Below are 22,251 nucleotides of genomic sequence, written 5' to 3' on the forward strand. Positions count from 1 at the left end.
GAGTGTTCCTGAAAGTTTCATTCACGAACTCTGTTTATATCTCATCGGCTATCCCATCCTCAAAGCAAGCCTGGAAACATTTTTTTAGTTAGGTGCTCTGCTAGCTCCAATAACATGGGTTCTCTAGTGTACGAGCAGAGTGAATGAACATTGGGCAGGCAGCTAGCTCTCTCTACCATATTGTTTCACCTACTGACAATGTCCAGCAAACCTGCTGAAGCCCAAATGCAGATTCAACACGTAGGTCATCAGAGAAGTACTCAATCTTTTGGGTTGTTTGGCTCAGGGCCTCTAGTTTTATATGGGCTTCAGTTTTTTGTCTGCTATTTTGTGCCAGGGAGCAGAGTGAAGCCTCATCACAATGATCTGTTCTGACTAAATCCTGGTATTGGACAAATCTGGGCTAGCAGACCCATCTGAGAACAGACACAAAATCCTAAGTCTACCTGAGCTTCTAGTGTGAGGGATCAAGGCAACCGTGGTTTAGCTTCTCACATTTGACGTTAGTCATTCAAATGTATGTATATGTGTGCCTTCCAGAGTTTGTGCCAAACCCTCTGGTATTTTCCTAGGGGAATTCTGTTCAGTTTCACAAATACGTATTGTATCTACAGCATTTCTCCCGCTGAGTGCCAGGGATGCAAGATGAAGCCAACAGAGGTTCTTCCCTGGAAAGTCTGGGCAGGGAAAGGCGGGTGGCAGGGGGTGTGAGGGGGCAGAGAAGAGGAGGGGCAGAGACAAGCCCTTGCACTCTGAAGTGGTCAATGCAGTGGAAGGGGATATGCAGACGTTGTCTGCCCACGGCAGCCAACAAAGTGCCATACTTTTTAGATGCTCAATAAATAGCTGCTTCTTTGACTTACAGTTCTTCTCCGTGATGCTTGGAGAGGAATCTGTTCTATTCCAAGCAGAGGCTTCCTGGGCTGAGGAGTTTCTCACTGCTGCTTCTGTTGCTGAATGCTCTGTGTTTTCTTCTGTTTCAGTCAACTATGCCCTAGAAACAGTTTCTGAAATATGTTTTTATTTTCAACCTTGCAGAAATCCTTCTTGGGCTGAAACCATGCCAAAACTCTTGGAACTGGGAAATATCCAGAGATATGCAAAGATGATAAAATAATCTCTGTACTTGGAAATTCCTAATTCTTCCTTAGCCTCAAAATCCATCCAGAAGGAAATCTGACAAGTTTTTAGAGTTTTAATGAAAGATTCACACCCTTTGGCCTAGCAATTCCTCTTCTAAGAACTCATACCAGGAAAATAGTGAAGGAGACACATAAGGATGCAAAAGTAAAGATATTTGTTAGAGCCTGTTTTATAATTATGAAAGATTGGAAAGCACCTAGACGTGGTTGTTTTCAATGTATTCTAACCAATAACAGGATATCAATGAATAAATGTAGCACATTCTATACAGTAACACGTTTCATCCACTTGAAAATGATTCATTTAACAATTGTGTATTGATTACCTGCTATGTACAGGTACTGTTGTAAATTGAAGGATACATTAGTGAATAGAACAGTGCGGATCTCACAATTGGTTATATGCCATAATTGTATTTATTGACATGAAAATATACTTAGGATATGTTGTTAAATAAAAAAGTCAGGTTACAAAATTAATAATGATAATAATAGCTAACAATTATATATAGTGTTTATTTTATGCCAAATATCATGCTAGAATTTTCACATATATTAAGTCATTTTGCTTATATAAGAACCTGGGTACAATCCAATGCTTGTTTAAAAATATTGGTATTCATTACCATTTTGTTGAACAAGACAGGACACACGTGCAACAATAAAGCAAGTGTTTCCTTTCTCCCACATTTCCTTCAAACCTGCTCCCTGGTTTTGTCCTTTTCCTATTCTTGGATGAAATCTCATGCAGGTCTCAAAGATTTTCTGGTCCCTTTCAATTGGCTGGACAGTCTTACTTCGAAAATTAGAATGACCAGTCTATCCTGAACTTCTTTCCATTCAAAAGGCATCTTTTCTTCCAGGCCAACTTGCTCCAAGCTTAGAATCTGGAAGGGTTGACGGTTGCCGCCCCTCTCTCCTAGGAGCCCCTCTTCCCTTCCCAGGCCGGGCCCCAGGAGTGGGACGGGGTGGGGGGGGCGCGGGGGGACGGGGGGGGGGCGGGAAGACAGTCCTGTGGGTGCGGTGGATGCAGCTTCGCAGCCTCTTTCTCTGGCAGGTATCTTTGCAGGTTGTTTCAAGGTTCTTTGTTGAGGATACCATTTTTCCTCTGGCTGGAAGCCTTCAGCCCACACTAACCCTCTCCTGGGCCCTTTACCCTCCCCCTCAGGAGTCCTCCTGTGTGGTTCCCTTTAACAACAACCCAGGCCAGCTCCCTCCTCAGGTCCACCTGGCCCCTGGTGGAGCTCATGCACCTTTGCCTGCCACTGTGGAAGTGCAGACCCTCTTTCTCCTCGCTGGCAGGCAGGCTGAGGTCCAGCCCCAATCTCTCACCAGTAGGTTTCTTTTGGCTGAGGGGATACCAGTCCCCAAACTTTGGGAGGCACATGCCACGTTTTCTGAGTGGGTCTCTGGAAGGCCCTGTCACTTGGCTTGCGATGAAGAGATGTACTGGGATCTGGGGCAGGACCCAGCCCACCAACATGCTCTTCATAAAACTTTTCTCACTATTCTTCAACTCTCACTTTTATAGGCTGGAGGGGTGAGTGCTTAATGCTGGCAGAACCTGTTTCATAATCTCTCAATCTACCCCCTCCACTGGTTGTTGGATGTTTAGGATGTAGAATCCTTGGGCGCCTGTTGTATTGTTATCAGCCTTTAGGGCCTGAGCCAAAAGGAAGCAGAAAGAATCCCATTTTAACATCCTGTTACGTGTGTGCGCGCGCACGCGCACGTATTTGAAAGTTTCACTTCAAAATGTTATCAGTTGTCTTCAGGTCATGGAGTGACCTGAAAACTAGGAGTCAGGGATGGCAACCATTAACCCTTCCTCTTTTTTGTTTATCTGTACTTTATTTCTACCTGTATTGCACATATGTTAAAAAAAAATTCTTAAAAGGAAAATATTTTTCCACATACCAAAAGAAAGAGAGAGAGAATCTAGACCCAGACCTTATATACTTCACAAAAATTAACTCAAAATGGATTGCAGACCTAAGTGTAAAATGGAAAACTGTAAAACTCTTAGAAGATTACATAGGAGAAAATCTAGATGGCCTTGGGTATGGCGACGACTTTTTAGATACAACACTAAAGGCACAGTCCATGAGAGAAATAATTTATAAGCAGGCATTAAAATTGAAACCTTCTGCTCTGTGAGAGACAATATCAAGAGAATGAGAAGATAAGCACAGTCTGGGAGAAAATATTTGCAAAAGACAATCTGATAAAAGGTTGTTATCCAAAATATACAAAGACCTCTTAAAACTTAACAATAAGAATAAAAGCAATCCAATTAAAAAATGAGCCAAAGACCTTCAACAAAGAAGATATGCAGACAACAAATAAGCATATAAAAAGGTGCTCCAAATCATATACCATCAGGGAAATGCAAATTAAAACAGTAAGATACCATTATACACCTATTAAAATCCAAAATCTGGAACAGTGACACCACCAAATGCTAGTAAGGATGTGGAGCAATAGGAATCCTCATATATTTTAACTGGGAATGCAAAATGGTACAACCACTTTGCAAGACAGCTTGGTGGTTTCTTACAAAACTAAACATACTCTTACCATATGATTCAGCAACTGATGTCCTTGGTATTTACCCAAATGAGTTGAAAATTTATGTCCTTACAAATACCTGTGTGTGGATATTTATAGCAGCTTTTTTCATAATTGCCTAAATTTGGTAGCAATGAGATGTAGATGAATGAATAAGTAAATTACAGTACGTCCGGATAACGGGCTATTGTTTAGTGCTAAAAAGAAAGGAGCCATGGAAAGACATGGAGGAACCTTAACTGCATATAGTAAGAGAAAAAAGCCAATCTTAAAAAACTACATACCTTAGAATTCCAACTATAATTCTGGAAAAAGCCAAACCATAGAGACATTCAAAAGCTCAGTGGTCACCAGGAGTTGGTGTGGAGGGAAGGTACTAACAGGTGAAGAACAGAGAGTTTAGAGGGCAATGAAAATATTTTGTATGATACTAAAATGGTGGATACATATCATTATTAATTTGTCCAGACCCATAGAATTTACAAAGCCAAGAGTGAACCCTAAGGTCAACTATGGACTTTGGGTGATTATGATGTGTCAGTCAGTGCAGGTACATCAGTTTGTAACAAATGTATCACTATAGTAAAGGGTGTTGAAAATGGAGAAGTCTATGCATGCGTGAAGACAGGTGTTATATAAGAAATCTCTGTCCCTTCCTTTCAGTTTTTTGTGAACCTGAAACTTCTCTAAAAATAAAGGAAAATATTTTAAGAAAAAGTGTTTATACACATTTTTCTATTTTTTTCTTCTTAAGTCAATTTCAGTTATTTGTCTTTCTAGAAATATGTCCTATTCATCTAAGTCATCTAATTTATTGGCATACTGTTGCAGCAGTATTTCTTTAAAATTATTTTAATTTCTGTAAGGTTGGTCGAGACGTCCCTATTTCATTCCTGATTTCAGTCATTTGTATCTTTTTTTTTCTTGGTCAGTCAAGCTAAAAGTTTGTCTATTTTCTAGATCTTTTCAAAGAACCCACTTTTGAAATTTTCAAATTACTTTTCTCTAATGACATTCAATTTATTTATTTCTACTTTTATCTTTATTATTTCTGTTCTTCTTCTCCCTTTGTGTTTTGTTTGCTCTCCCCTTTATGAAAAGTTGTTCTTTTTTTAAGTGGAAGTTTAGATTATTAATTTGAGGCCTTTCTGCTTTTCTAATATAGGTATTTAGCTATAAATTTCCCTTTTAGCACCGCTTTAGCTGCATCCCATAAGTTTTGGTACACTTTTTTGTTTTATGCATTTATTTTCCTACTTTCCTTATAAGCTTCACTTTTAAGAAAGTTTAGCTGACCAGATTCAAATTAATGAAATGGGAGGATAATCTAGATTCAATCCACCTGGTAATGTCCTTTAGAGGGTGTCCTACCTTGCCACGATATTGTGGCTGTCTAGACTCCCTTTGGGAATGGTTTGAACAATGAATGCTGTTTTACATATCTATTTACTGCTTACAATTGCTTGCAGGACCTCAAATCCCCTTCTGGTCGCTGGTTCACATGGCTGTAGCTAGCTACCTCTGCGGTACTAAAATACTGGCAAATCTCTCAACAAAAACTTGGAAGATTTAAATGCATTTTTGTGTCTGTTCTTTTATTTTACCCTTTTATCCTCTCAACAAATATTTATTGAGAGCTAAGTGCTGTACCAATCCCTGAGACACAAAACTCTAAAGACAGTTTTGTTTTTCTTTTTTTGTTTATTTTTATCATTGGGAACCATGTTAACGTATTTTAATTAAATTAATGAACTTTAAATGCATAGCAACATTTATCTATATTTGTACATGTAGAAATTTGGAAAAATTCTCTCCTACCACTTATCCGAAGGATTCTCATAAGTTACAGACATCACAGAAATTAGACAGTTTGTCAATTACTTTTCCCACACTTGATTTTGGCTCTCCTAGGGTGAAAAGTTTTATTTAGACATTTTTCGTCAGTAACCTCAAGATTCTACAGATATACAAGGGTATCAGATTCAAATTCGCTGTGTATACCTATTCAATTTACAATAGTTAAATGCAAACAAGGGGTACACGGACCAGGAAATGGACCAAATGTCCCAGTGTGATAGTGCCACATCTGTGTGTAAAGGGCTCATGCAGGTGGGATGCCTCGCTAGAGTTTTGGGGTTAGAGAGGAAATGACCTCTACTGAGTTCTGAATGTTCGTTGGAGGTTAGCTCCTGGAAAAGGCCAGGGGTGTGCAGCCTCCAGTGCCACAAAAAAGGTCACGTGGAGACAGTTCAGTTCAGCAACTGGACTTTAAAAAAATAAACACACTGTTTATTTTAGAAGCTCACATAGAGTTGGAACCTGTTGGTCTCCGTGACTTTGCAGTATTTTTACCCTTAGTCTGTTATCTCTTCGTGAGAGAAATTCTAAAAGACTGTTTTTTTTCTAGAAACGAACCAAAACAACTTGAATGAGATGATTCTATAAGTCCCATTTGGAAACAATACCACCAGTCTCGCCTGGGTCTGTCCAGCCCTGTGCTAAATTCTCTAGCATAATCAAGTGAAAAAGAGGAGGGATAACATTGTAGAAGTTTCTACAGAAGAGTTAGAAAAATAAGCTATATTTGCACAGCACCCCACCCAAGAGCTCACACAGCAAGTTTGTGCCAATTAAGAAAAAGCACCGCCTCCAGCAAATAACAAAATAGCACTTTGTCAGGGCAACAAATTAGATAGATAAAGATATCTTTCTAAAGACTGCCAGAATAAGGGTGTGTCTTGGCCTGTGAAGTACAGGCTGATTTCAGCTCCACTCAAAACCAGCCCTCTTGCAGCAGCATGACATTGACCAAGGCACAGACTACATGCCTGAGTGACAGACTGGTTTAAGGGGAGCACCTGAGTAGCAGTTCTAAACACGGAGGATAGAGTCATGTTGCTTATACTGTGGCCCGTGTGAAAAAGAGGTTTCAAAATTTTCTAAATTTGCCAATATTTTCTTTTTAACATTTTTTTCAATTAAAGTTTATGTTCAATATTATTTTGTATTTGTTTCAGCTGTGCAACATAGTAACTTTCCCAGTCTTTTCAAACCAAGTAAAGTCCTTAGCGCTAAATGGAATGATTCCTCACGTTGTCTCTAAAAACATAGCTGTAGAAAAAAAATTTTTTAAGCTGCATTATTCATATTAGTTCTTTTGTCCAAAGATTACTGCCGTATCAGTGACAAGAAACCCCAACGGCGTGAGGGTTAAATGTTTGAAAATTCTCTTCCACTGAAGGCTGGATCCTGTTGCCTAGTGACTGCTACATTGCTTGCTGCTGTCACTCACCTTGTCTCCAGAGAGTTATCCCCCACTCTCTTAAGAAAGGTTATGATTGGACAAAGGTGACATCATAGCACATAGAGGAACAGCATCTCTTTGTCAAGACAACACCAGTAAGATGACTCAAGAGTTGGTAGCAAAGTGTTTTGTTTCCTTTGTTTTGTTTAATAGAAAGCTAATAAATAGATGAAACATTTCTTGCAAAACCAATTTTGCAGGTGTTAGTAGTGGATATTTGCCCATAAAAATATTCTTTGACAGCATATGGATTATCTTCACATCCATATAATCAATGCTAGCCCAGCCAAAGCCTGTTCCCCCTCAAGCACTTGGTCAGCACTCCTGAAGCTGAATAGATTACAGGCAGTAAATGACTACCCCGCAGCGCATTATCACACACTGGTTGCAGAGTGGAATTTCACACAAGGCAGGCTCTTCTTGGTGTTTATCTGAGAAGTACCTAAAGTGGTTACAAAGCAGCAGTTTCAAGGACAGCCCTATAATAAGACTTCAGGGTACACACATAAGACTTCAGAAGAATTTTTAAGAACTCGATTAAAGTTGAAAGCTTGTCTACTTTTAAAATCAAGCAATTGGAGAAATCTCACTCATTTTAGATAATAAACAAGCACAAATGTTTTTGATTACTTTTGAAACTTACATCACATATGTTGACATTGCTTTGAAAACCAGGGCCTAATAGTCCTTATTTTATTATTTGTACTGACTCAAACTACTGGTGTACCATTCAATATTGTAGCCAATGAAGACTAGCTATGAGATTGGAGTGTCGGTTGCAGATTCATTATGCCAGGCTGCTATATTAAATCATCTGTTAAATGTGTTCTTTTCTTGGTAAATATTCATTATACAGCATAGTCACAGCTGGTATAATTGGATAATTGCTTCCAATTAATGCTCTATTTTGAAAGCTGCAGCTCCATATAAAGCTTATAGTTGAGCTGTAACAAAGGCAAGCCCTCCTGGGAAACAGAAGAGGAGTGAGAATTCCTTTCTGCGATTCTACTGGAAAGCAATTAGAGAGAGAGAATACTAATACATTATATATAGCCCTACTTTTACCTCCACTGATAAAAGAACCTATGGTGTGTCAGCTGAAATGTGTAAGTACACCACTGCCTCTCCCAAGAGCTGATTGCAAGTATTTGGATATTGTAATTTTTTTATTTGAATAATCAACATTATTCTTAAAGTGAATTAAAGCTGACCATACATTTCCTGGGAAAAGTTCCTCTATAAAAAAGGAAAGATAGTATTTACACATAATGATATTTCAAGGAATCACTCATTCTCAGAATTATCATCAAACACATTCAGGAAAAACCAATATCCTAGAGAATTTCCTTTAAGAATTCAGGCTGGTATGTGAGTGAAAGCAGAAAGCGGGCGGGAGTTCTTTAAATAAAATCTTACTAGATGGGAAGGAAAAGTCCTGCTGCTGACGTGGTTCTTGCTCATTTAACTAGAAAGATACCAAACATCTGGGTTCTTGGCACCAGTTAACTGTGTTGTTCTAGAATCAGTAGTGTTATAATTTGATCAATATTCTGTTTTATATTTACTTTTACTTTACCTAGTATAAGATTTAATACAATAAACAATAATATGATCAGGTTGCAAGCAAATACATCTGACCTTTGCCCTAGAGGGAGCCGCTATCTTTATTGTCCTAGGTATCAAACCTGTCCTCCCGTCCGGAGGGAGACACGATCTCTGTCTTCTCTGGCTGTTCACCATACAGACACCTTGAAAATGTATATAGTCTGGAAGAAAAGACTGGCAGTGCCTCTGTTTGCAAGACATGTAAAGTTTGGGACACCCTACTTCAGCCGCATTAGGATAACTATTATAAAAAAGGAAAGGAAAGAACAATTGTTGGAAAGGATATGGAGAAACTGGGACACTTAAGCATTGTTGATGGGAATGTAAAAGGGTAAAGCGGTAGGATGGTTCCTCAAAAAAAATTAAACATAGAATTACCATATCATTCAACAATTCGACTTTAAGGTACATACCCACAATAATTGAAAGCAGGGATTTAAACAGATACTTGTACTCCAGTGTTCATGGCAGTATCCATATAGAGTAGTTTCAGTGCCTTAAAAATTCTCTGTGCTTTACCAATTCATCCTTCCCTCCCTCCCCTGAAATTGCTGGCCACCACTGATCTTTTTACTGTCTCCATGATTTTGCTTTTCCCAGAATGTCATATAGTTGGAATCACAGTATGTAGCTTTTTCATGGGTTTCTTTCACTTAGCAATATGCACTTAAGTTTCTTCCATGTCTGTGTGGCTAGATAACTTCTCTCTCTCTCTCTCCCCGCCCCCTTTCTCTTCCTCTCCCCCTCTCTTTCCTTCTTCCTACTTTCTAAATGTGAAATACAGTAACATGAAACTTATCGTTTTAACCATTTTTAAGTGCACAGTTTGGTAGCATTAAGGACATTCACATTGTTGTGCAACCAATCTCCAGAACTCTCATCTTGCAAAACTTAGACTTCATATTCATTAAACAACTTCCCATTTCCCTCTTCCCCCAGTATCTGCCAATCATCCTTCCACTTCCTGTATCTATCAATTAGACTACTCTAGGTTCCTAATATAAATGGAATCACACAGTATTTTTCTTCTTGTGTCTGGCTTATTTCACTTAACATACTACCCTCAAGGTTCGTCTGTGTTGTAGGATGTCAAAATTTCCCTCCTTTTTAAGACTGAATAATATTTCATTGTTATATGATACCACATTTTGTTTATCCATTTGTCAATGGACAAAAATAGTTTCCTTTTTTGCTATTGCAAATAAGGCTGCAATGAACATGGATTTACAAATGTCTTCTTGTGATACTGCTTTCAATTCTTTTGGGTATATACCCAAAAGTATAGTTGCTGGATCCTATGGTAATTTTATTTTTAATTTCTTTAAGAACTTCCATATTCTTTCCATAGCAGTTGCACCATTCTACATTTCTACCAATAGAGTACAAGCGTTCCAATTTTTCTACATCCTTATGTGAGGTGTATCTCATTGTGGGCATCTCATTGTGGTTTTCATTTGCATTTATCTACCACTAATTGGTGATGTTCAGCATCTTTTCAAATGCTTGTTGTCCATTTGTGTATCTTCCATGGAGAAATGTCTATAGACATTTCTTTTTATGGCTGAATAATATTCCACTGTATGGATGTAATAGCTTTTAATCCATTCACATACTGAAAGACATCTTGGTGGCTTCCAAGTTTTGGCAAATATGAATAAAGCTTCTATAACTAAAAAACTGTGCACAGGTTAAGTATTCGTGTGGATTTAAGTATTCAACTTATTTGGGCAAAATACCAGGGAGCGTAATTGCTAGGTCATACAATAAGAGAATGTTTAGTTTTGTAAGAAACTTCTAATCTGTCTTCTAAAGAGGCTATACCATTTTTCATTCCCACCAGTAATGAATGAGATCCTATTGCTCCACATTACTGCTAGAATTTCATGTTGTTGTCAGTGTTTTGGATTTTGGCTTTTAATAGGTAGATAATAGTATATCACTGTTCTTTAAATTGGTATTTCCCTAATAATATATAATGTTGGGCATCTATGCACAATCGTTATTTGCTATTTTTGGGGTCTGTTTAGATATTTTTGCCCATTTTAAAATTTGTATTGTTTTCTTATTGTCAAATGTAAGGATTTTTGGTATTTTTGATGCCAGTGTTCTTTTTTTTCTGTTTTGCAAATAATTACTCCCAGACCATGGCTTGTTTTCTCATCCCCTTAGCAGTAACTTTCACAGAGCAGTTTTTTTCATTTTAATAAACTGCGACTTACTGATTGTTTTCTTTTGTGGGTTGTGCTTTTGGGGTTGCATCTTGTTGGAGGGTTTTTAATTACTAATAATTATTAATTCAATTAAAAGTAAGTACAAGATTATTAAGATTTCTACTTTTTGATTTAGGTTTAGTGATTTGTCTTTTGAGAAAGCTGTTCATTTCATCTAAGTTGTTGAATTTATTGGCATAACATTCTTAGTAATGTTTTATTACCCTTTTAATATCCATAGTATCTGTTTTTATGTCTGTTTTTATCTCATTTTTGATTTAGCTAGTTGGTGTCCCATTAGTTAATCTGTCTAGAGGTATATCACTTTTTTTGATCTTATCAAAAAATGTTGCTTCATATAGTGTCTGGTCCAGTTTTCTGGTTTACAGAAGAGCTTAAGCCTGGTCCTGTCTCTCTATTGGTTACAAGCCAAAGTGTCAGGAAAATCTCTTAAACTGCATATACCTTCAGTGGCTTGCCTAGGTGCTTAAAAGCCCAAATCTATGATCTGCATAGTTTTGCAAAATCTGGCTCCAGGTCTTTGCTTTATAGCCCCACTAGTTTTTTAGTTAACTGAAAAATCTCATGTTTTTCCCATCACAGGAATCTTAGTGCATACTGTTACTCTCCACCCAGAACAATTTGCCATACCTGTGTAGTAGGTAATTACATAGGTATGAGCAGAGTAGGAATGACAGGCCAGGTGCAGAGGGTCACCAGTGGGGAGAGCCCCGAGTGCTTAACAATGGGCAAAACTACAAGCCCTTGCTTGATCTCTCCCTTAAGCATTAACCCCTGGAGATGACATCTAGGCCTTCGCTGTGTTTCAGCTCCAGGCCCAAACAGCAAAATCAGAGAAGCAATGCCGTGGCTGATGTCGGGACCAGCTGCATTGACTAATGACCCCCTGCCTTGGCACCAACCATCAGTGGAGCCCACGACCCTGAGAGGGCACACCTGGAAAGCTGGTATCTTGTGGAGACCCTCCCGAGACCTCCAGATAAAAGCCCTTGTAAGTGCTTTCTCTCCCCCCTCCCCCCAATCCCAGCATGGCCACACCTTTCCTCCCTTTTGCCTCTCAAGGAGTGTTATCTCTATCCCCTAAACTCCAATCGCCCTTCTTTTGCATCTGTATCTTGTTTCCTGAGCTCATTTTTTCTATGACTCACTTCTACCTCTGTGATTTTCTAAATGAATTTTCTCTTATAGTTTGAGTCTTGGCTCTGAATTCTTAGCCAGAACTCAAGTAGTGAGGTTGCTGAACCAAGGTCTAACACCTGGTGCTGTTTGGCTGCCAGCACTTTCATTCCAAAGTTAATACCTGTTTCTTTAACACCTCAGCTTACATCATTCCTCAGGGTGGCCTTCCCTCAATTACTAGATTCAAAGTTAATGTTTTCATAGCTTTCTATCTTTTCTTTCATGGCAATCACAAGTCATAACTGTATTTACATTTTTGAGAGGAATTGTTTTTGCTTCTCAGTGCATCTCATATATCCAAAACTTAAAGCCCAATGCGAGTGAAAAGATGCTCAGTTAACCAGGGTGTGGAACTTTTTCTCAGTTCCTCTCCTGATATACAAGGTTACCGATATACAAGATTATCATATGAATTTAATTACTTTGCAGAGCTCTTTAATTTCGTTGCAGTCTCTATTTAGAATTCCCAACCAGTAGACAGTAATTTTGCTTCAGGTTCTTAAATCTCACCTTAGTATTTTATACAATCTCTCTTTTCTGTCCAACTCCTAGTTTCCTATTTTATTAAATTTTTCCAACAAGAATGATTTATCAGTATATATTTAAACCAAAATCTCAAGGTTGAGGAAAACATTTGTGTAAGAATCACTCTCAGTTCAGAAGGGATGGTTATTCACTACATTAAGAGACAGACTTTATAACTTGCCTTGAAGTTCAATGACAAAGCTATCTTCTCAACAACGTATTTGTAAATAACTTTTGGAAGACAAACTATCCTTAAATACAAGAGTTATATTCTCTGTGTAGCACAAGGCTATTTCAATTTTCAGTTGACAACTTCTAAACATTTCTATACTTAAAAGTTCATGGAGCATAATAATGCTGTTATTTTTAAAATTAGTAATTGTTTTCATTCTTAAATTTTGAAAATTTTTACATCTAAGGTTTTGCACATTTTGTGCTAGATTTGGTTTTAAAAACTACCAAAGTAGAATGTCCTGAAATTCCTGAGGAAAATGCTAAATGTTTTTAACCCATATTTTAATGTTATTTTTCTAAAAATGGTGTATCTTTCCCCTTCAGGATTGGTATGCCCTAGAAAATGGTGATTGCAACAGAGAGAATAAAGCTCTCATATGAAACAAATACATGACTCCTAAATGGCTGTAATTAAAAAAAAAACAAACATTTTATTGACTTTATTGGGATGACATTGGTTAATAAGATTATATAGGTCTCAAGTGCACAATCCTATAATACATCATCTGTATATTGTATTATGTGTTCACCACCTACCCAGTGGCTATGATTTTTAAATGACTTTGTATTTCAAAGGGATGCTTTGGAAGGTCTTAGAATGGGTGATGGTAGTTTAAAATGAAGATCCCTGTCTTACATGACTCATTTTAAATAAACAACTCTATGCAAAGGGAAATGATAGGGGCAAAATAAAAATCAAGATGTTGGTTGTATATTATTCCATTTTACAATGGATGCCTCAATATTTAAACATATGGTATTAGTGGTATTTAAAAATAATCTTAATAATTTCATATTCTATTTAATTTTTCCTACTTGTATTTCAAAATCTCATATATATGTATGTGAATTAGAAAAGAAGTTCAACTTTAGGAAGAAAACAATTTAACTAACACTACTTTAGCTTTCAATGATTAAGATGACATGTAAAAACCAGGAAAAACAATACTTAAAAAAAAGCAAACTTTAAAAATATCTTGAAATTGAAATTTTATTTTTTACCTATATATAATCCCAACTTCGTTTAACACTAAAATGGAAAGTGTGTGTATAGGACTATGAGTCACCTATATCTACACTACCCACCCCCCAAAAACAGAGAAAACACAAAAATGTTATAAAACAAGGTTTATTCTGCAATACCTTATCATAATGAATTGCATCTCTTTGGTAAAAATAAACTTTATAAACATTTTAATAATCAGAGATTAAATACAAAAACTAAACTTTTGTTAACTTGTTTTTAATATGAGCAAAGACTGGCAACTGAGAAGTGATTCACTTGAACTGCTCATCTACTGGTAGTTAAAACTCAAACTCGGGGCAATTTTTACGCTACATTAGAAAAGAGGATAAGGAAACAGTATAATTCAAATTTATTGAATCAAATAGCATTCTTACACTTTCATTAAAAATAAATAATAGTTACAATGAATTGGCAATTACACATTTTTATACACTATAATGATGGCAACATAATACTTTAAAATTAAGCACTTAGTTTAATAAGAACTGTACAACACTTTAAAAACAAGTGTTGACAATGGCACTGGCAGTTAGATGCAAAAAAAATGTGCTTTAAGAAAAAATGGCAGGTATAACATTAAAATACTCTGTTTTTCAATAAATATTTTGACTACATCATTAACAAACTGAAGTAAATTTTGTTTAATCAAAGCTTACACATTTCAAACAAAAAGTATAAAATATCTGTAAACCAGAAAGCCTCAAAGTTTCTTATTTAAATGCTATGGTCTTCACAAAAGGTTGCTAAGTTACTGTAGTATTTCGTCTTAACAGATTTGTGAAGTATTCACATCTGTTGCTTAAATTGCCACGAAAGGCTTCCTGGTCTACCAAGACACACACATTCCCTTTTTAACACTTTCTCTAGCTTTGAATTCGTGCTAACACATGTTTAACCAGCCATCTACTATGAACCCTTTACCTAATATCTCAGAAAGTAGCAAAGAAAAAAATATATATTCTAACTTTACTATCTACAAAGAAACCTACGTTAAGAAAAGTCATGCTGGCTATAAGGAGAACAGGAAAGGCTTACAGGTGGAAAAAAGGAGGTGATCCACCAATAATTAGCTTTTCCATGAATACAAGTAACGTTTTATCTGAATTTGAAAATAAAATACTAATTTAGTAACATATTGCACAAACAAATTTTGAAAATATATAGTAGTCAAGAAACACTGATTCTATTTGGGATGTGAAAGATAAAGATTGTGTTGAGGCAAAACTCTTCCTATGGATCTATTTATAAACTGAAATTTGTCGTAACAAATTATATTGATGCAAGGCAAATTAAAAGTTAGCTTAAATCACAGTTTTAAAATCTGTTGGAAAATATGTAAGTTCTCCAGGATTGTTGCTTTATTACAGTAAAATTTGTTGATGATATATTATTGATGATAAATACAATTTCCAGTCCATAGGACTTCAAATGACTTTCCTTAACTGAGTGGTTATTAGCCATATTTTTATCTCAATACACCTGAGAAATGAGATTATAATGTCTATGGAAGTAATAATGGGGGACCATAATTAAAAAGGCTCTTCCCCTTGAAAATAATTGTGTTGGTAAATCAGCAAATGGAAAGTTAGGCACTAAATTCTGTACAAGAATTAAGTGTAAAATATCATGTAACTTCTTCCTGTTAATTTTTAGTGCAAAAGTGTTTATTGCCCTTGCTAGTCATAAATATAACTTCAACTTTTAAATTTGTGGGAAGAGTACATGAACAGGGAAACAAAATCAGGTTTAAAGAGTTAAGACAAAATAATTTTCAATATTCCTATTAAAACTGGGAACAACTCTCCCCGCCCATCCTTTTCTTAGGTCATTTTCCTTCACTTACAAAGACTAATCACCTAATAGGAACTACAGAGAACATTTTGGTACAGAATTTCAGTCAAACAAAATAAATTGCAACAAGATCATTGAAATACTGTTACTAAGGTCTATTCACAAGGCCATGGTAGTTTTAAAATACTGTTACTAAAATGATTTTATAATCTGTGTACTATTTTATACTGTGGTAAAGAAATTTTTGGTGTTATATTCACTGTCTAGAGTAAAAGATGTCAACTTGGGCTAGCCACTTTCTGCAGTAGACGTGACATATATGAAGAAAAGTCTGAGTGCCTCATCCTGCATGCTTAAAGATTATTTTTCCTTAATAGCAAATTTAAAAATTACCAAATTTCAACAGCACTGATTCTATTAATGTAGCTATCCAGGTTCAATTACAATTAACATAGAAACAGAACAGATTATATTAATGTTGTTATTCCTGGCTTGAAGTTTTGCCAGTTGAAAAAGACATTTTCATTATGCTTCTCATTTGACAGTTTTGCTCTAATAAAATTTAGAGGTTAAATATTTGTCTCAAAAAAAATCCAAGACAATGCTTTATAGTCATAGAAATAGCTGAATACTTTCATAATCAAATCAAATCAAAATCATAAGCCTATGTGTATGTATCTGCGTATATGTATTTATGTACAAGGTCCAGCACAAATAACACCCTTTTTTATTACAAAATCTTTTATTACAAAATCATAAGCATGTAATTCTGGAACATAACAATATCACACTCAAGCATACCATATGACATTTCAGGTGAAACTATAAATTATCACACCCATATTATTATCCTACCAACCACACTCATGCAGGCATTATCTCTGCCGGACCCTGTATATATTAAATCATCAGAAAATGAAAACAAGATCATTGCCTATGAAACAGGATGTTGGAAAGTTGCTTCTGCCATTGTAAAAAAATATATAATGAAAAAGTTTAGTTTTATTAGTATCCCTTACACCTCCTAAATAATATAGTCAAATTATATAAATGATATGAAAAAAATGTTTCATACAAGCAGATTTTTTCAAATACTTAAAATGCCTTAGTCAATGCACATTTGGAACTATCATACAAGATACTTTAGTATGGATTAATGGCACATAATAGATATTACACTACCTCCTCAAAAGGGTGTATTGCGTAAGACTTCATTTTATATAAATTTTGAGATCCATGAGGGTATTTTGTCTCCACAATTTTGTTAAATCCTTTTTAATTGGGTATATACAAATTTAATACATACAAAGCTTGGACAGAAGTTTTTTCCTAAATGACCTACCTTCAGTTAGGATGACATACATAGTATATTCAAAATATTTGTGTTAGATTATACTCCATTCCTACTACACGATTCTCAGAGTGCAGTACATTTAACTGGCAAATGAAAAGGTTCTCTTATTGCATAAATGTGTCAAAATGCGTGTTAACTCTGTTGAAACAACTCTATGCCTATATCCTCTCATTGGATAGTTTTTATTCAACAAATGACAGCTAGTGGCTAATATTTAAACAATGGTTGCAAAGCACTCTGGGAAAGAACAGAAGGCTCCAGTTAATGCTATGCAGCATCTGACCAGTAAAAATTTTCAAAGATAATATTGTAATAGGAATTGGAGTGATCTTAGATGATATCACACCACAAAACTGTCTTTTTTAAATCTTATAAATCTTTGTTGTACTCTTTGCCTGTGTAACCAAAAATAAGTTTCTACATACCTAAGGTCTTTTTCCAATTTATATTCAACTTTGTCAGGCTTCAGCAACAACAAAAAATTAAGAGAAAAGAAAAAATTTAAATTTTATCCTACTGGATTGCATATGTCAGAAAGGAGTACATAAGAAAGACACTGGCAAAATTTTTAGCTGGATCAGCAGTTAATTACAGATTGTAAAAAAAGTTGCCAATATTACATTTTGACATATTAGTAGAATAAGAGATTGCTCCTACAAGTTTAAGACAGAAGCTGTGGGTTTTCTTATATAAAATTTCAGAATCTTGAAGACACATCACAAAAATTATGCTTTTAGGACTTCACATCGTATTTATGGTTGGGCATGATCCTAACAACGTTTAACTAAAGTTAAAACACAAACAAAAATGTTTTGAAATAAACAAGTAATTAGCATCCCTTCCCCACCCTAAAACAAAAACAAGTCCATATGGCTTTGATATCCCTTGTAAAGAATTAAGTAGGAGAGTATTGCCACACTTTAAAATAATTTCACACTAACAGGTATTTCTATTTTTTCCGCTGCTTTTGATTTTGTGTTTTTGCAGTACTTATTAGGGAACCCAGACATGTACGAATTCCAGCAAGGTGGAGCAGAGATCCAGCTGCCTCTTTGAGCTCCTCATCAATTTCTTGACATGACTGTTTCCGCATCTTTTTGCCTGGTTGCCCATTGGCGGAGGTATCTGCACAAGCCTGTGATGCATAGCCACTGTCTCCAAGAGGATCATCTTCGTAATCAACGTCTGTATCTTCTTCACTGTGAAATCCTTCACTGCCATCACTTCCCACATGACTACTCTTTGGGATAAATTCATATACCTCATCCACAGAAGACAGGGAAGACACGCTAGACCTGGATGCACAACGTTGTGTTGCAATGCTATTTGCACTGTAATTGTGATCTTCTTTTGGATCAATGCTGGTGGCTAAAGAATCACTTTCTTGTAACCGCATAGCACTGGGATGATTAAATGCATTGCCATAACTCCTTTTTTTTTGCATTGCTGTTTTAAGAGAAAGAGGCTTCTCACCTGTGGAAAATAAAACTTCTAATAGGTCAAATGCATTTGATTAAAAAAAGCAGGCCATTTAAAACAGCTATATCATTTCTGAACAGTTAGTGCTATCGATTAGTAATGTTTTGTAGGTTCTTCTTCTTCTTTTCTTTTTACACAAACCATATCATCCTGTAGGTATTAATCTGAAACATTTTTAAACCAGTTAATGATATGTCTTGCCCTTCTCAGGGAAAATATAATTATTTGAACTGCTTGCACAGAATGCCTCAATATCTATGTTATCACTACACTGAATGTATCACTACAATGGTTTGCTAACCATTTCCTTGTTGTTATTTGTAGGTTCCCAATTTTTCACTACTACAAATAACACTGTAATGAAAATCCTGTTAGATGCCTTTTCTCACACATATGAAAATATTTTTCTAAAAAAAATGGAATTATTAAGTAAAAGGGATATACACATTTAAACTTACATTTGATATTTCCAAATTACCCTCCAAAATGGTTGTACCAATTTATATCCTACAGTTAGGACAACACTCAGTTCCCATACTTAACACTTAATATCATAAATCATTTAAATTCTTCATAATCTCTTAGACAAAAAAGTATCTCAGTACTATTTCATATTGCATTTCCTTGATTTCTAGAGAAGTTATATATTTTTTTTTCAAATGCATGTTGTCCATATGTATTTCTTCCTGAGATCTACCTGTTCATATATTTTGCTGGCTTTTTGAACTGGTTTCTTATATCTCACTTGTAGAATCCTTTAAAATTTTCAAGCTTAATTTTTAAACATGCTATTTATTTCTTCATTTCTTGTTCAATGTAACATGATATATCTTAGCATTAACCTCAGTCTCTCCAATCCTCATTAAATTAATGGAAATATACTAAAACAGAACCTAAGTTATTCAGATAAAAACACAATTTAGCTGGAAAGAATATTTTTGCTATAACATTTAAATATCTTGCATTCTAAATTATATTTGAAAAGGCACTCACAAAAATGTATTTTAAAAAGAAAAGCATGATTACTTACATTCTAAAATTCCTTGTTCTATAGAAGTATTTAAAAGCATCATTGCAGTGGCAGCATCAATATCAGATTCTGAAAAAGGAAAAGAGTGACAACATTTTTGATCACAAGTATTTGCATGTACCCAAAGGTAACCAATGTTACGGTTTTGGTGTATATTCTCCTACTTAAAAAAAGAATGGTGATGGAAGGAGACTTGACTTCAGGTGGTGAACACCCAATATAATATATAGATGGTGTAATTATAGAGTTGCAAACCTGAAACCTATATAATTTTATTAACCAGTATCAATTTAATAAAAATTTAAAAAATTAAACAAAATGAGGTACATATTTTACAACTTAATTTTGTTCATTTAAAATTATGAACAGGTTTGTGAACAGTATTGTATAAAGGAGGATTGAGAGGTACAAGAGATAAAAAGTTCTCTTTCAATTATTTACAATGAAAATAAAAACCTGAACTGCATTTTTAAAAGGTTTGCCTTTAAATAGACTGTTACCTAAAAATGTGTTATTACTTTTTAACAGTTTTACCTCCTTAGTATTTAAAAAATATCCTTACCTATGCATACCTGCAGTTATAAAATAATGCATTAATTACCCATACATGCTAGTTACAGGAAATAAAAATATACATAATTGGTCAGTCTAGATCATGTGAATCTATCAAAGCTAAATGAATAATTATTGCTGGCACAAAAATATTAGTACTGATGCCTTTAGCCATAATTATATATAAGTCTATAAGTACTACAGTTATACAATAGTCAAGAGGTCAAACGTAATTATGCATATTCCATAAGAAAAATGGGCTCTAAAGGATGGTAAAATCAGCATGTTCTACTCCAAACAAGGTCATTTTGCTTTCAGATCTATTTTTATAATGGAAGTTCCTCTCCATCTTAGTGATCTATTAGTCTGAATAATTGTTATGGAATCAAAGTGAAATGGTAGCCCTGGTGGGGTAGCTTTGTTGGTTAGAACATCGTCCGATATGAGTTGTGGGTTTGATCCTGGTCAGGGTACATACAAGAATCAACCAATGAGTGCATGAGTAAGTGGAACAACAGATCAATGTTTCTCATTCTCTCATTCCAAAATCAATAAATAAAATTTTTTAAAAAGTGAAATGGAATAACCTAAAATGTGAAGGAAAAGTTAGAAAACATTTAAAATTTTTAGATTATAAAGCAACGTTTAAAATAAGACTCAAATACGAAACTTCCCATTTCTATCTCAAAGCTGGAAAATTTTTATTATCCTGAAGTTTTCAATTTTACTTGCAGTATGTAATTATAAAGTTATTTTAAATAATAAAGTCATGAAGATACTGCCTTGTTTTTCCCCCCAACTCGACTGTAAATTCTGTAAAGGCAGGAAATGTTTGTTATTGAATTTAATAAACAAGCTTAAGTAAATCATAAGATGTTTGCTATAAGTGAGCACATACTATTAGAGCTCTTCCCTTAAAGAAAATATGACCTCATGAAACAGACTCTACGTGAATGTCTTTCCAATTTGACTGCCAGCTTCTTTAGGATAGGAACCATATCTTATCTACTGTCTTCCATAATGTCTGGAACAACAGTAGGTCCTTAATAAATGTGTAGAGTAAGTGTATTCTATCTTTGTCCCCCTTTCCTTACATTAAGCTGAGTATCACCAAACTAGTGAGTACTTTGAAAATGGTCTTGGCATGTGTTAAGTATTATTAGCTCATCTAATCCTCACAACTTTATGATATGCGTATTATTCATATTTCCATCTTAAAGATAACAAAACAGACACAGGAGTCTCTAGGAATGACAGCGGTAGGATCTGACCCCCAGCAGACTACTTCAGAACCCAGACCTTTGATTTGTACTCCATTATCATCCTTTAATACTTAGTAGGGATCCATGATTGGAGTAGGAAATTCTGCAGAAAATTACAGAATATAATGTAAATTATTTATTCTGTTATTCACTCAATAAATTGAGTGTCCTATTATGAGCCTGACAGCATTCCAGGCTGTGGGAATACAGCAGAAAACAAAACAGGAAAACCCCTAATCTCAAAACACAAAGAAATAATTACAACACAGTATGCCAGAGAGTGATAAGCACTGGGAAGAAAAATCACTAAGAGGGAAGGGTGATACTGAGAAAAGTGGCCGCAATTTTTAATACAGAGGTTAGGGAACAGGAGAGGGTGATAGCTGAGCAAAGACCTCAGGAAGGTCAGAGAATGAAGCCATGTGAGTATCTGAAGGAAAAGCAATTCAGGCAGAAAGAACAGCTAGTTAAGAAAAAAAACTGAATCCATGCTTCACATGCCATAGCTAAGAGGATAGCAAAACAAAGGCTTTTCTTATTTCTGTCTTTTAAAATGAGACCTGACTGCAGCTTGATAGAGTTCAGTATTCTAACATATCTCTGAGGACAAAAAGGTACAGCCGGGAGCCCATATTGTATCTCTGTGTGAATTGGAAAAGAGGCAACTCTCCCTCCAGGTGGATGCTTCCCCATATCAAGGCACACAGCTTGAGGACTGGAGTGTGGGCTGAATTTCAGACCCTACTCATTCCTCAGCCAGGTGTCCTTGTGCAGGGCACAACTTACATAGCATTATGCAAAAGCACTAACAGATTTTGCTGCTCCATGAAATAATTTTTCTTTTAATAAAAAAAGTTTTCTTATTTCCAATTATATATATAAAGGAGGTCCTGGTGAGGGAGCAAATCTAATACCACTGAAATTCATTATAATGAGGAAATAATTACAGAAAATTTATAATCTTATAA

The 22,251-nt window shown here is 35.4% G+C and overlaps 1 protein-coding gene across 2 annotated transcripts in view; it reads right to left on the reverse strand.

Annotated features, from left to right (window-relative positions):
• Positions 1-13,995: 13,995 nt before the first annotated feature.
• Positions 13,996-22,251, reverse strand: part of FOXN2 (forkhead box N2) — a 52,263-nt gene continuing 44,007 nt past the window's right edge. For both annotated transcript variants that reach the window (XM_054575472.1, XM_054575473.1), the window contains exons 5-6: positions 19,470-19,538; positions 13,996-18,433 (exon numbers count right to left, since the gene is read on the reverse strand). In XM_054575472.1, coding sequence (XP_054431447.1) covers positions 17,910-18,433; positions 19,470-19,538 — 593 coding nt within the window. In that variant the 3' untranslated portion in view covers positions 13,996-17,909. The remainder of the gene's footprint in view (positions 18,434-19,469; positions 19,539-22,251) is intronic.

The sequence above is a fragment of the Pteronotus mesoamericanus genome, unplaced genomic scaffold (assembly GCF_021234165.1).
Source record: "Pteronotus mesoamericanus isolate MK-2021 breed Mesoamerican mustached bat unplaced genomic scaffold, CSHL_Meso_final contig_291, whole genome shotgun sequence".
NCBI classification, from domain to species: Eukaryota; Metazoa; Chordata; class Mammalia; order Chiroptera; family Mormoopidae; genus Pteronotus; species Pteronotus mesoamericanus.